The 14,995-nt window shown below is 48.5% G+C and overlaps 1 protein-coding gene across 10 annotated transcripts in view; it reads right to left on the bottom strand.

The window, feature by feature from the left end:
- LOC110511504 (huntingtin) overlaps positions 1–14,995 on the bottom strand; it is a 131,155-nt gene that overhangs the window by 96,354 nt on the left and 19,806 nt on the right. For 4 of the 10 annotated variants that reach the window (XM_036934117.1, XM_036934120.1, XM_036934118.1 and 1 more), the window contains exons 7-16: positions 14,638–14,779; positions 13,407–13,585; positions 12,811–13,015; positions 11,512–11,562; positions 9,242–9,319; positions 5,617–6,023; positions 4,433–4,642; positions 1,714–1,831; positions 1,490–1,608; positions 1–51 (exon numbers count right to left, since the gene is read on the bottom strand). The exon at positions 1–51 is cut by the window's left edge and continues 61 nt beyond it. In XM_036934117.1, the coding sequence (XP_036790012.1) occupies positions 1–51; positions 1,490–1,608; positions 1,714–1,831; positions 4,433–4,642; positions 5,617–6,023; positions 9,242–9,319; positions 11,512–11,562; positions 12,811–13,015; positions 13,407–13,585; positions 14,638–14,779 (1,560 nt within the window). The remainder of the gene's footprint in view (positions 52–1,489; positions 1,609–1,713; positions 1,832–4,432; positions 4,643–5,616; positions 6,024–9,241; positions 9,320–11,511; positions 11,563–12,810; positions 13,016–13,406; positions 13,586–14,637; positions 14,780–14,995) is intronic. The other 6 variants (XM_036934125.1, XM_036934122.1, XM_036934123.1 and 3 more) reach the window with 3 other exon arrangements.

Raw genomic sequence — 14,995 nt, 5'->3', positions numbered from 1 at the left:
CTCCGCCCCTTGGTCTGTGTAGTGGCCAATCGGACCCTTTATCCTCGATGGCTGGGGGATGAAACAACATGTAACCAATCACAACCAGTCAAAATAAGACAGACAACAACATTAGCCAATCAGAAAAGACAAATTTGAAATCTAAACAAACCTAAATATCTCCTAATTAGTGGGGGTTTTATCTGACGTCATTGGCAGACTATATAAGATATTATAAATTAGTGGGGGTTTTATCTGACCTCATTGGCAGACTATATAAGATATTATAAATTAGTGGGGGTTTTATCTGACGTCATTGGCAGACTATATAAGATATTATAAATTAGTGGGGGTTTTATCTGACGTCATTGGCAGACTATATAAGATATTATAAATTAGTGGGGGTTTTATCTGACGTCATTGGCAGACTATATAAGATATTATAAATTAGTGGGGGTTTTATCTGACGTCATTGGCAGACTATATAAGATATTATAAATTAGTGGGGGTTTTATCTGACGTCATTGGCAAACTATATAAGATATTATAAATTAGTGGGGGTTTTATCTAACCTCATTGGATATTATAAATTAGTGGGGGTTTTATCTGACGTCATTGGCAGACTATATAAGATATTATAAATTAGTGGGGGTTTTATCTGACCTCATTGGCAGACTATATAAGATATTATAAATTAGTGGGGGTTTTATCTGACGTCATTGGCAGACTATATAAGATATTATAAATTAGTGGGGGTTTTATCTGACCTCATTGGCAGACTATATAAGATATTATAAATTAGTGGGGGTTTTATCTGACGTCATTGGCAGACTATATAAGATATTATAAATTAGTGGGGGTTTTATCTGACCTCATTGGCAGACTATATAAGATATTATAAATTAGTGGGGGTTTTATTATAAACTTGATACGATGTCAATTCTCTTCGGTTTATAAATAACATACTGTCACCCAAAAGACTGATCCATGTGTGTCTGTAAAGGTGTAACGGCGTAACCGTGGTAACGGTGTATAAGTGGTAACGGTGTATTGGCTGTAACGGTGTAACCGTGGTAACGGTGTATCTGCTGTACCGGTGTAACCGTGGTAACGGTGTATAAGTGGTAACGGTGTATCGGCTGTAACGGTGTAACCGTGGTAACGGTGTATAAGTGTGTGTGTCTCTCTCCGTGTGTGTGTCTCTCCGTGTGTGTGTCTCTCCGTGTGTGTGTGTGTGTCTCTCCGTGTGTGTGTGTGTGTGTGTGTGTCTCTCTCCGTGTGTGTGTGTGTGTGTGTGTCTCTCCGTGTGCGTGTGTGTGTGTGTGTGTGTGTCTCTCCGTGTGCGTGTGTGTGTCTCTCCGTGTGTGTGTGTGCGTGTGTGTGTGTGTGTGTGTGTGTGTGTGTGTGTGTGTCTCTCCGTGTGCGTGTGCGTGTGCGTGTGTGTGTGTGTCTCTCCGTGTGCGTGTGCGTGTGCGTGTGTGTGTGTGTCTCTCCGTGTGTGTGTGTGTACCTTGTTCTCCAGCTCTGTGGTCTCCGCTGGCTCCTCCTTTGGTATGAAGTGATCCACACTGCTGTCTGACGCCTGTCTGTTGTGACCTCTGCCCTCTAGGAGGTGGGGTCTACTCAGAGCTATAACAACAACAACAACGTCAGTGTGTGTGTACTGTATGTATGTGTTTGTAACATGCGTGTGTGTGTTTAGCACGAGTGTACTGTGTGTGTAGTGTGTCGTACCCAGTGCGGACTGGGAGAAGGGTTCAGGGTGTGATGAAGGTACGGCTCCCTCTTCTTCCTCATCCTGTAAAGTTCCAATCTGCATCCCTGAATACAGACTCTCACTGGTGTCCAACACCTACACAGAGACAGACACACAGAGACAGACGCACACACAGAGACAGACGCGCACACACACACACACAGAGACAGACGCACACACACAGAGACAGACACACACACAGAGACAGACACACACACAGAGACAGACACACACACAGAGACAGACACACGCACACAGAGACAGACACACACACAGAGACAGACACACACACAGAGACAGACACACACACAGAGACAGACACACACACAGAGACAGACACACACACAGAGACAGACACACACACAGAGACAGACACACACACACAGAGACAGACGCACACACACAGAGACAGACGCACACACACACACAGAGGCAGACGCACACACACACACACACAGAGACAGACGCACACACACAGAGACAGATGCACACAGAGACAGACACACACAGAGACAGACACACACAGAGACAGACACACACAGAGACAGACACACACAGAGACAGACACACACAAAGAGACAGACACAGAGACAGACATCAGTGACTGAGGTTCATTATTCAACACTTAACAAGTCCAGTATGTTAGTTCAGCAGACAAGAACACATCTACTGTCTTCATAGCTACTGGCAATAATCAGCTGATTAGGTAACAACAGTCTACCGGGCATAACGGCCGTCTACCGGGCATAACGGCCGTCTACCGGGCATAACGGCCGTCTACCGGGCATAACGGCCGTCTACAGGGCATAACGGCCGTACTACAGAACTCACTCTATAATCCAACAAGAGAAAACACAAGAGAAAAGCAGAGAGAAAACTAGATCAGGAGAGGGGGAAGGAGGGGAGAAGGAGGGGGAAGGAGGGGAGAAGGGGGAGCGAGGGGGAAGGAGGGGAGAAGGAGGGGGAAGGAGGGGGAGCGAGGGGAGAAGGGGGAGCGAGGGGGAAGGAGGGGAGAAGGAGGGGGAAGGAGAGGAGAAGGAGGGGGAAGGAGGGGAGAAGGGGGAGCGAGGGGGAAGGAGGGGAGAAGGAGGGGGAAGGAGGGGAGAAGGGGGAGCGAGGGGGAAGGAGAGGAGGGGAGAAGGGGGAGCGAGGGGGAAGGAGAGGAGAAGGAGGGGGAAGGAGGGGAGAAGGAGGGGAGAAGGAGGGGAGCGAGGGGGAAGGAGAGGTGAAGGAGGGGAGCGAGGGGGAATGAGGGGTGAAAAAGGGGAGAAGGGGGAGCGAGGGAAGGAGGGGGAGCGAGGGAAGGAGGGGAAGAGGGGGAAGGAGGAAAGAAGGAGGGGAGAAGGGGGAGCGAGGGAAGGAGGGGAAGAGGGGGAAGGAGGGGAGCGAGGGGGAAGGAGGGGAGCAGAAGGGGAGAAGGAGGAGTGAGGGAAGGAGGGGAGCGAGGGGAAGGAGGGGAGAAGGGGGAGCGAGGGAAGGAGGGGAGCGAGGGGGAAGGAGGGGAGAAGGGGGAAGGAGGGGAGAAGGGGGAGCGAGGGAAGGAGGGGAGAAGGAGGAGCGAGGGAAGGAGGGGAGCGAGGGGTAAGGAGGGGAGAAGGGGGAGCGAGGGAAGGAGGGGAGAAGGGGGAGCGGGGGGAGAAGGGGGAGCGGGGGGAGGAGGGAGAAGGAGGGGAGAAGGGGGAGCGAGGGAAGGAGGGGAGCGAGAGGTAAGGAGGGGAGAAGGAGGGGGAAGGAGGGGAGAAGGGGGAGCGAGGGGGAAGGAGAGGAGAAGGAGGGGGAAGGAGGGGAGAAGGGGGAGCGAGGGGGAAGGAGAGGAGAAGGAGGGGGAAGGAGGGGAGAAGGAGGGGAGAAGGAGGGGAGCGAGGGGGAAGGAGAGGTGAAGGAGGGGAGCGAGGGGGAATGAGGGGTGAAAAAGGGGAGAAGGGGGAGCGAGGGAAGGAGGGGGAGCGAGGGAAGGAGGGGAAGAGGGGGAAGGAGGAAAGAAGGAGGGGAGAAGGGGGAGCGAGGGAAGGAGGGGAAGAGGGGGAAGGAGGGGAGCGAGGGGGAAGGAGGGGAGCAGAAGGGGAGAAGGAGGAGTGAGGGAAGGAGGGGAGCGAGGGGAAGGAGGGGAGAAGGGGGAGCGAGGGAAGGAGGGGAGCGAGGGGGAAGGAGGGGAGAAGGGGGAAGGAGGGGAGAAGGGGGAGCGAGGGAAGGAGGGGAGAAGGAGGAGCGAGGGAAGGAGGGGAGCGAGGGGTAAGGAGGGGAGAAGGGGGAGCGAGGGAAGGAGGGGAGAAGGGGGAGCGGGGGGAGAAGGGGGAGCGGGGGGAGGAGGGAGAAGGAGGGGAGAAGGGGGAGCGAGGGAAGGAGGGGAGCGAGAGGTAAGGAGGGTAGGGGGGCGAGCGAGGGGGAGGGGATTCGTTTTAGATTTCTGAAGAGTTTCAATGATCTTCCTAAGAAAACTAATAAATCACCAAACAAGAAGGATGGGGAAAGCAACCAATCAGGAGGGGGGTTAAATCCTTGACTCCAGATTGCCATGGAAACGAGAGAGGGGGGAGAAGGGGGCGGTTCTTAGCAGGGAGTAGAGTACCGGTCTTAAGGAACGGGGGGGGGGGGCGGGTTCGGACGGACGAGAGTGACAAGAACAAAACGGAACTACAGCCAGGTATTCCCCCCCCACCCACCCCCTCTGACATCATCAACCAATCAGCCAATCACCTTGCTACTACCGCTAGAGGAAGCGTCGGCGCCAGAGGAGAGGGAGGAAGAAGAAGAAGAAGCAGCAGCAGCGGCGGAGGAGGAAGAGGAGGAAGAGGAGGAGTAGACGGAAGAGTCGCTGTCGGACGCGTCTGGACCCTCGGTGGAGGTCGGAGAGGGAGGGGCCTCAAACGGCGGCTCCACCATCACCCGTGGCAACCGCGGACGCGACTGCGTGTCACGGGGTGGGTGGTGGATGGGAGGGAGGGAGGAGGGCAGACCATAGAATCAGAATTAGAAGAACGGACATTCCCATTCAAAGCAATGTTACGCCAACCGCTTAACGACAGTCTACCGGGCATAACGGCCGTCTACCGGGCATAACGGCCGTCTACCGGGCATAGCGGCCGTCTACCGGGCATAACGACAGTCTACCGGGCATAACGGCCGTCTACCGGGCATAACGGCCGTCTACCGGGCATAACGGCCGTCTACCGGCATAACGGCCGTCTACCGGGCATAACGGCCGTCTACCGGGCATAACGGCCGTCTACCGGGCATAACGACAGTCTACCGGGCATAACGGGCGTATACCGGGCATAACGACCGTCTACCGGGCATAACGGCCGTCTACCGGGCATAACGACAGTCTACCGGGCATAACGGCCGTATACCGGGCATAACGGCCGTCTACCGGGCATAACGGCCGTCTACCGGGCATAACGACAGTCTACCGGGCATAACGGGCGTATACCGGGCATAACGACCGTCTACCGGGCATAACGGCCGTCTACCGGGCATAACGGCCGTCTACCGGGCATAACGGCCGTCTACCGGGCATAACGGCCGTCTACCGGGCATAACGGCAGTCTACCGGGCATAACGGCAGTCTACGCCAACCACTGTGAGCCTCAGTGTTTAACACATGCAACCAACGGCATCTAGTGGGTTCCAGCCAGAAACCTGCACGACTGATGATGGGGTTTTCGATTCATTCTACTGAGTCTAATTCTATGGTCTGGGAAACCTGGTCCATTCCAACGGATTCAAATCACTCATTCCAACTCCGATCTCTAATCTCTAATCCCCCCAGTATCAGCAACATCGGAGGACAGTCGAGTGTGTTCGCTTCTAGTAAATCAAATCAAAACTACTACTTCTCTGTAAATAACAAAGTCTCACTCCTACATGTCAGGCAGACTTACGAGTTCAGCGGCGTCTGAAGGTGTGGCGGCCGAGTCCGGCCCTTCTGTGGTGGTCTGCGACGAGTCGGCGCTCGGGGGCAGCGAGGGGTCTCCCAGGGGGTCCACCAGGGGCCCGTCGGGCATCTCCGCGTTCTCCGGCGTGGCGTAGTCGGCCGTTTCCGGGGTAACGTTAGCCCCGCTGGAGCTGTGGCTGAGCATGTCCTCGTCCGCTGCGTTGTCATTGGGCGACTCGGGAGTCCCCGCCCCTCCCTCGCCGCCGGAGGTGCCGAGGGCAGTCGTTCCTTGTTCCGAGGAGGCGCCACCGAGGTCCACGGAGTCGCCGGGCTGCAGAGCATGCTGTGATGAGCGGGGCTGCTGGGTAATGATGTCGACCACCTGTGCAGTGGCGTCGGCGCCCGCCACAGAGGCTGAGTCAAGGTGGGAGACACATTAAAATCATCACCCCCTCTCTCAACCTCATCTTTCAATACAACAAACAGGTGTGAGTAAAGAATGGACCCCCCCCCGGTTGATTTAATTCAAGAAATATTTGCACGTTTGGTTCTATTTGATCGCAGTTGTACTGCTAACAGATGACTGGGTCTGGAGCAATTTAAATCGATATTTTTGCCTGGTGTTGTGTATGATAAATTCACATCTTATTAAACTGATTTTTTATGAATAATGACTAAATTATGTATACATTTCAAATCAGAACTATGACTACTAACAGAATACTACTATGTTACTGTATGGATGTATGAATCTTATTATAATCATAATACCGAATATAATGTGTGTAGTTTTAGTCAACAATTAGAACAAGGAACGTATGTTCCTGGTTAGAAACGAATGGAGTTATCGTCAGACCGGGCTGGAATGCTGTGTTCCTTACAGGACATCCTGTCCCCACCCAGGGAGAGGAGAGACCTTGGGCTTGTCGTAGATTATTTAACAGGTGGTAGACAGCGTGGGAAGACTTGTGAACTATACTGACATTGTATCGGAGTGGAGGAAGGACAATTTAAAACCTATGATGTCATTTTCAGTATATAACCCGATGTAAATTGTACTGCGATCAGTACTCTAAAGAATAAACGCTATCGATTGATTTTGAGACTGGCCTCTTGTCCATTTTATGCAAATAAGTATCTTACAAATTCTTAGAAAATGGGCAGAGTGTTTTAATTGAATTGGTTGATGAACATAAAATATATATAAAATATCTATACTTAAGTACGTGATTGAGGTCTGTCCTTATGATGTCGTATTTGTGAATTTTGTCTGTGGAGTGGTAGGGATATATGCGTACTCCCTTCCAATTGTGACAGTTTAGTTTGGAGTTCAAGTGCTCTACGGTTTTCGTTCCTTGTTGAGACCCAGATGCGAAACACTACGGACCTATTTCCTAATAAAGCCCTGCGCTGCGTCCCACAGCATACAGATCTTGGATGGTTGGTTCATACAGATGGTTGGTTAATACTGATGGTTGGTTCATACGGATGGTTGGTTAATACTGATGGTTGGTTCATACGGATGGTTGGTTCATACTGATGGTTGGTTCATACTGATGGTTGGTTCATACTGATGGTTGGTTCATACTGATGCTTGGTTCATACTGATGGTTGGTTCATACTGATGGTTGGTTCATACGGCTGGTTGGTTCATACGGCTGGTTGGTTCATACTGATGGTTGGTTCATAAGGATGGTTGGTTCATACGGCTGGTTGGTTCATACTGACGGTTGGTTAATACGGATGGTTGGTTCATAAGGGTGGTTGGTTCATACGGCTGGTTGGTTCATACGGATGGTTGGTTCATACTGATGGTTGGTTCATACGGATGGTTGGTTCATATGGATGGTTAATACTGATGGTTGGTTCATACTGATGGTTGGTTCATACGGCTGGTTGGTTCATACGGATGGTTGGTTCATACGGATGGTTGGTTCATACGGCTGGTTGGTTCATACGGATGGTTAATACTGATGGTTGGTTCATACGGCTGGTTGGTTCATACGGATGGTTGGTTCATACTGATGGTTGGTTCATATGGATGGTTGGTTCATATGGATGGTTGGTTCATACGGATGGTTGGTTCATATGGATGGTTGGTTCATATGGATGGTTGGTTAATACGGATGGTTGGTTCATATGGATGGTTGGTTCATATGGATGGTTGGTTCATATGGATGGTTGGTTCATACTGATGGTTGGTTAAAGTGTGACTGCAGAGACAAGTCACACTAACATTGTACAATAATTAAAGTGTGACTGCAGAGACAAGTCACACTAACATTGTACAATAATTAAAGTGCGACTGCAGAGACAAGTCACATTAAAAGTGAACTGCAGGATACAGGCCTATTCCTTGTCAGTCACACTAACATAAGGATGGTTGGTTAATACGGATGGTTGGTTCATAAGGATGGTTGGTTCATACGGATGGTTGGTTCATACGGATGGTTGGTTCATACGGATGGTTCACATTAAAAGTGAACTGCGGGATACAGGCCTATTCCCTGTCAGTTTCATAAATCCTATGTTCCATTAGTTCATATTTGAATATTCATAATAGTGATAGTTAATCATTTTAATAGACCCCCCCCTAATGATAATACGATTGCCTCGACATGATGTCAGATACCAATTAACGAATTATTTACGTTTAAACGATTAACATTCAAACAATCAAACAATTGGATAAGCATCGTGCCAACATGTCATAATAATAATAATAATAAAATAAATAATAATAACAATAATAATAAATATTTAATCATAATAACAATAATAGTAATAAATAATAATAATAAATAAATAATAACAATAATAAATCATAACAATAATAATAAGAATAATAATAATAGTATTAATAATAATAATAACAATAGTAATAATAACAATTTATTTATTTTTATTTTTATTTTACCTTTATTTAACCAGGCAAGTCAGTTAAGAACAAATTCTTATTTTATAATAATAGTATTAATAATAATAATAACAATAATAATAATAATAACAATAATAATAGTATTAATAATAATAATAACAATAACAATAATAATTAATAATAATAGCAGAAATAATAATAACAATAATACTAACAATAATAATAATAATTAATAATAACAATAATAATAGTAATTAATAATAATAATAAATAATGAATCATAATAAATAACAATAATACTAACAATAATAATAATAATTAATAATAATAATAAATAATGAATCATAATAAATAACAATAATACTAACAATAATAATAATAATTAATAATAACAATAATAATAATAATTAATAATAATAATAAATAATGAATCATCATAAATAACAATAATACTAACAATAATAATAATAATTAATAATAACAATAACAATAATAATTAATAATAATAGCAGAAATAATAATAACAATAATACTAACAATAATAATAATAATTAATAATAACAATAATAATAATATTAACAACAATAATAAATAATAAATCATAATAAATAATAATAACAATAATAATAAATAATAAATCATAATAAATAATAATAACAATAATAATAAATAATTAATCATAATAAATAATAATAACAACAATAATAAGGTGCTTGAGTGATATGAATGGTGATGTTCCTGTATTCTGTCTCACCTGTAAAGGCCCCGGTGGTGACCTCTGCCCTCTCAGGGTCGTCCTCCAACCCCTCCTCCTCCCCCGACAGCATCTTGCCTGGGACACACAGACAGGATAAAGACGGCTACTGTAACATGACCAGTCAGCAGCAGTGTTAGAGAAGGCTGTGGTAAAGAGGACTACTGTAACACAGTGTTAGAGAAAGCTGTGGTAGACCAGTGGTTCTCCAACCTCTCCTCTGGGACCCCAAGTCCTTCCATGTAATTCAACTATTCTAAAGCTAAAACAACCTGATTCAACTGATCAACTGATGCACAATTTCTTCTTTAGTTTCATCAGACGTGCTAGTCCAGGAACGCACCAAACTAGTCCAGGAAAGCACCAAACTAGTCCAGGAACGCATCAAAACCAGTTCAGGAACGCACCGAACCTAGTCCAGGAACGCACCAAACTAGTCCAGGAACACACCGAACCTAGTCCAGGAACGCACCAAACTAGTCCAGGAACGCACCAAACTAGTCCAGGAACGCACCAAACTAGTCCAGGAACACACCAAACTAGTCCAGGAACGCACCAAACTAGTCCAGGAACGCACCGAACCTAGTCCAGGAACACACCGAACCTAGTCCAGGAACACCCCCGAACCTAGTCCAGGAACGCACCAAACTAGTCCAGGAACACACCGAACCTAGTCCAGGAACACACCGAACCTAGTCCAGGAACGCACCAAACTAGTCCAGGAACACACCGAACCTAGTCCAGGAACACACCGAACCTAGTCCAGGAACACACCGAACCTAGTCCAGGAACGCACCAAACTAGTCCAGGAACGCACCAAACTAGTCCAGGAACGCACCAAACTAGTCCAGGAACACACCAAACCAGTTCAGGAACGCACCGAACCTAGTCCAGGAACGCACCGAACCTAGTCCAGGAACGCACCGAACCTAGTCCAGGAACGCACCGAACCTAGTCCAGGAACACACCGAACCTAGTGCAGGAACACACCGAACCTAGTCCAGGAACACACCGAACCTAGTCCAGGAACACACCGAACCTAGTCCAGGAACACACCGAACCTAGTCCAGGAACACACCGAACCTAGTCCAGGAACACACCGAACCTAATCCAGGAACGCACCAAACTAGTCCAGGAACGCACCAAACTAGTCCAGGAACACACCGAACCTAGTCCAGGAACACACCGAACCTAGTCCAGGAACGCACCAAACTAGTCCAGGAACACACCGAACCTAGTCCAGGAACACACCGAACCTAGTCCAGGAACACACCGAACCTAGTCCAGGAACGCACCAAACTAGTCCAGGAACGCACCAAACTAGTCCAGGAACGCACCAAACTAGTCCAGGAACACACCAAACCAGTTCAGGAACGCACCGAACCTAGTCCAGGAACGCACCGAACCTAGTCCAGGAACGCACCGAACCTAGTCCAGGAACGCACCGAACCTAGTCCAGGAACACACCGAACCTAGTGCAGGAACACACCGAACCTAGTCCAGGAACACACCGAACCTAGTCCAGGAACACACCGAACCTAGTCCAGGAACACACCGAACCTAGTCCAGGAACACACCGAACCTAATCCAGGAACGCACCAAACTAGTCCAGGAACGCACCAAACTAGTCCAGGAACGCACCAAACTAGTCCAGGAACGCACCGAACCTAGTCCAGGAACGCACCGAACCTAGTCCAGGAACACACCGAACCTAGTCCAGGAACACACCGAACCTAGTCCAGGAACACACCGAACCTAGTCCAGGAACACACCGAACCTAGTCCAGGAACACACCGAACCTAGTCCAGGAACACACCGAACCTAGTCCAGGAACACACCGAACCTAGTCCAGGAACACACCGAACCTAGTCCAGGAACACACCGAACCTAGTCCAGGAACACACCGAACCTAGTCCAGGAACACACCGAACCTAGTCCAGGAACACACCGAACCTAGTCCAGGAACACACCGAACCTAGTCCAGGAACACACCGAACCTAGTCCAGAAACACACCGAACCTAGTCCAGGAACACACCGAACCTAGTCCAGGAACACACCGAACCTAGTCCAGGAACACACCGAACCTAGTCCAGGAACACACCGAACCTAGTCCAGGAACACACCGAACCTAGTCCAGGAACACACCAAAACTAGTCCAGGAACACATGAAAACATGTTGAATGGCTGGGGATGCTGGAGGAGAGGTTTGGGAAACACTGTGTCAGGTAGAGGGAGCAGGACACAGGAGAGAGAGAGTTATTAAAATCACCTTTCTGTTTTCTGAGGAGGAGTGGACTATTACAGGAAGACCCGCCCCCGGCTGCAGTCAGGAAACAGGAAGAACACACACAGGAACAGGAAGTGAAGGAGAGAAAAGAAGAAAAGCCCCATGGGAAATAGTCATTATACCCAGACAGAGGAAGAGAGTTAGTTAGTAAGAGAAGCTATTCATCCCAAATGGCACCCTATTCCCTATATAGTGCACTTATTTTAACAAGACCCCTATAGGGCAGTAGTAGTTCACTATATAGGGAAAAGGGCTCTGGTCACTAGCAGTTCACTATATAGGGAACAGGGCTCTGGTCACTAGTAGTTCACTATTAGGGAATAGGACTCTGGTCTATAGTAGTTCACTATATAGGGAAAAGGGCTCTGGCCACTAGCAGTTCACTATATAGGGAATAGGGATCTGGTCACTAGTAGTTCACTATATAGGGAATAGGGCCCTGGTCAGTAGTAGTTCACTATATAGGGAATATGGCCCTGGTCTATAGTAGTTCACTATATAGGGAATAGGGATCTGGTCACTAGTAGTTCACTATATAGGGAATAGGGATCTGGTCACTAGTAAATATACACTGAGTGCACAAAACATTAGGAACACCTGCTCTTTCCATGACAGACTGACCAGGTGAAAGATATGATTCCTTATTGATGTCACCTGTTAAATCCACTTCAATCAGTGTAGATGAAGGGGAGGAGTCAGGTTAAAGATAATTGAGATAATTGAGACATGGATTGTGTATGTGTGCTATTCAGAGGGTGAACGGACAAGACAAATTATTGAAGTGCCTTTGAACAGGGTTATGGTAGGAGGTGCCAGGTGCATCAAGAACTGCAACGCTGCTGGGTTTTCCACACTCAACAGTTTCCTGTGTGTATCTGGAACGGTCCACCACCCAAAGGACATCCAGTCAACTTGACACAACTTGTGGGATGCATTGGAGTCAACATGGACCAGCATCCCTGTGGAAGGCTTTCAACACCTTGTAGAGTCCCCTGCCCTGATGAATTGAGTCTGTTCTGAGAACAAAAGGGGGTGTAACTCAATATTAGGAAGGTGTTCCTAATGTTTTGCACACTCAGTGTATAGTGAACTACTAGTGACCTTTTGGGACCAATAAGCAAAAAAAAAAGAACAGAGAGACAGGAGGCGGAGCTCTGTACAGTGACTGGCAGAGAATTCACCCAATGACTGGGCTTTGTCATTCGAAACGAAACGATTTAACCGACAAGAGCAATCCACCAACGACCAAGCCGTATTCGTTCGATTGACGGGCGGACTAACCAATGAACTCCAGGATGCTGCCGGAGTGGGCGCGTCTCTCCACGTCCCGTCGGAACACGCTGGCGTGCGGAACGCTGCCGGGCGTAATGAGCATGTGCAGTAGCTCCGGGGGAGGAGTCCGGAACATCTGCTGCATCAGTTCCAGAGAGGCCGTCACCACGTTGTGGTCGCCATGCTGGCTGTAGTGTAGAGTCAACTCATAGACCTGGACACACACACACACACACACACCGTCACCACGTTGTGGTCGCCATGCTGGCTGTAGTGGAGAGTCAACTCATAGACCTGGACACACACACACACACACACACACACCGTCACCACGTTGTGGTCGCCATGCTGGCTGTAGTGGAGAGTCAACTCATAGACCTGGACACACACACACACACACACACCGTCACCACGTTGTGGTCGCCATGCTGGCTGTAGTGGAGAGTCAACTCATAGACCTGGACACACACACACACACACACACACACACAGACACACACAGTCACCACGTTGTGGTCGCCATGCTGGCTGTAGTGGAGAGTCAACTCATAGACCTGGACACACACACACACACACACACACACACGACACACACACTGACTGACTTGCAGTAGCTGTTCAGGCGTGGGCTGTAAGTCTGCCTCCTTCCTCATGACTCCGAAGCTTCCTTTCAGGCTGGTGGTCCTGTCCTGTTGCTGTAGTTGAGGCATCAGGTAGCGAAGGGTTAACAACACCCCCAGGACCAGGTGGTTAGGATGTTCCTCATCGACAGGGACCAACAGACCTGGAGAGAGAGAGAGAGAGATGTTCACCTCATCTACAGAGACAGAGACAGACAGAGAGAGAGATGTTCCTCATCTACAGAGACTAACAGACCTGGAGAGAGAGAGAGAGAGATGTTCACCTCATCTACAGAGACAGAGACAGACAGAGAGAGAGATGTTCCTCATCTACAGAGACTAACAGACCTGGAGAGAGAGAGAGAGACGTTCACCTCATCTACCGAGACAGAGACAGACACAGAGAGAGAGATGTTCCTCATCTACAGAGACTAACAGACCTGGAGAGAGAGAGAGAGACGTTCACCTCATCTACCGAGACAGAGACAGACACAGAGATGTTCCTCATCTACAGAGACTAACAGACCTGGAGAGAGAGAGAGACGTTCACCTCATCTACCGAGACAGAGACAGACACAGAGAGAGAGATGTTCCTCATCTACAGAGACTAACAGACCTGGAGAGAGAGAGAGACGTTCACCTCATCTACCGAGACAGAGACAGACACAGAGAGAGAGATGTTCCTCATCTACAGAGACTAACAGACCTGGAGAGAGAGAGAGACGTTCACCTCATCTACAGAGACAGAGACAGACACAGAGAGAGAGATGTTCCTCATCTACAGAGACTAACAGACCTGGAGAGAGAGAGAGACGTTCACCTCATCTACCGAGACAGAGACAGACACAGAGAGAGAGATGTTCCTCATCTACAGAGACTAACAGACCTGGAGAGAGAGAGAGACGTTCACCTCATCTACAGAGACAGAGACAGACACAGAGAGAGATGTTCCTCATCTACAGAGACTAACAGACCTGGAGAGAGAGAGAGACGTTCACCTCATCTACAGAGACTAACAGACCAGGGGAGGGGGGGGGGGGGGGGGGGGGGGGGGGGGGGGGGGGGGGGGGGGGGGGGGGGGGGGGGGGGGGGGGGGGGGGGGGGGAGTAAGAGAGAGAGAGAGAGAGAGAGAGAGAGAGAGAGAGAGAGAGAGAGAGAGATGATAAATGATAAGTGATGATGCCTGTGCTATGGGCTGGTTGTGTTTGGTACTGACCCAGCAGGACGTTGAGCAGCCAGGTGTAGAAGTAGGAGGCCCGTCTCGAGTGTTGACAAACACTCGCCGCTGAGCTGGCGGCCGTCCGACGGATCGTAGGAGAAGTGGACTTCAGGTTGGCCACAAACGACTTCAGCAACACCTGAACATGTCAGATCAGACCATTATAAACTGGGTGTGTCGAGCCCTGGATGCTGATTGGCTGACAGCCGTGGTATATTAGACCGTACTTCAGGTTGGCCACAAACGACTTCAGCAACACCTGAACATGTCAGATCAGACCATTATAAACTGGGTGTGTCGAGCCCTGGATGCTGATTGGCTGACAGCCGTGGTATATTAGACCGTACTTCAGGTT

This window comes from Oncorhynchus mykiss, chromosome 10 (assembly GCF_013265735.2).
Source record: "Oncorhynchus mykiss isolate Arlee chromosome 10, USDA_OmykA_1.1, whole genome shotgun sequence".
Taxonomy (NCBI): Eukaryota; Metazoa; Chordata; class Actinopteri; order Salmoniformes; family Salmonidae; genus Oncorhynchus; species Oncorhynchus mykiss.
This window is presented reverse-complemented; position numbering and strand designations above follow the sequence as displayed.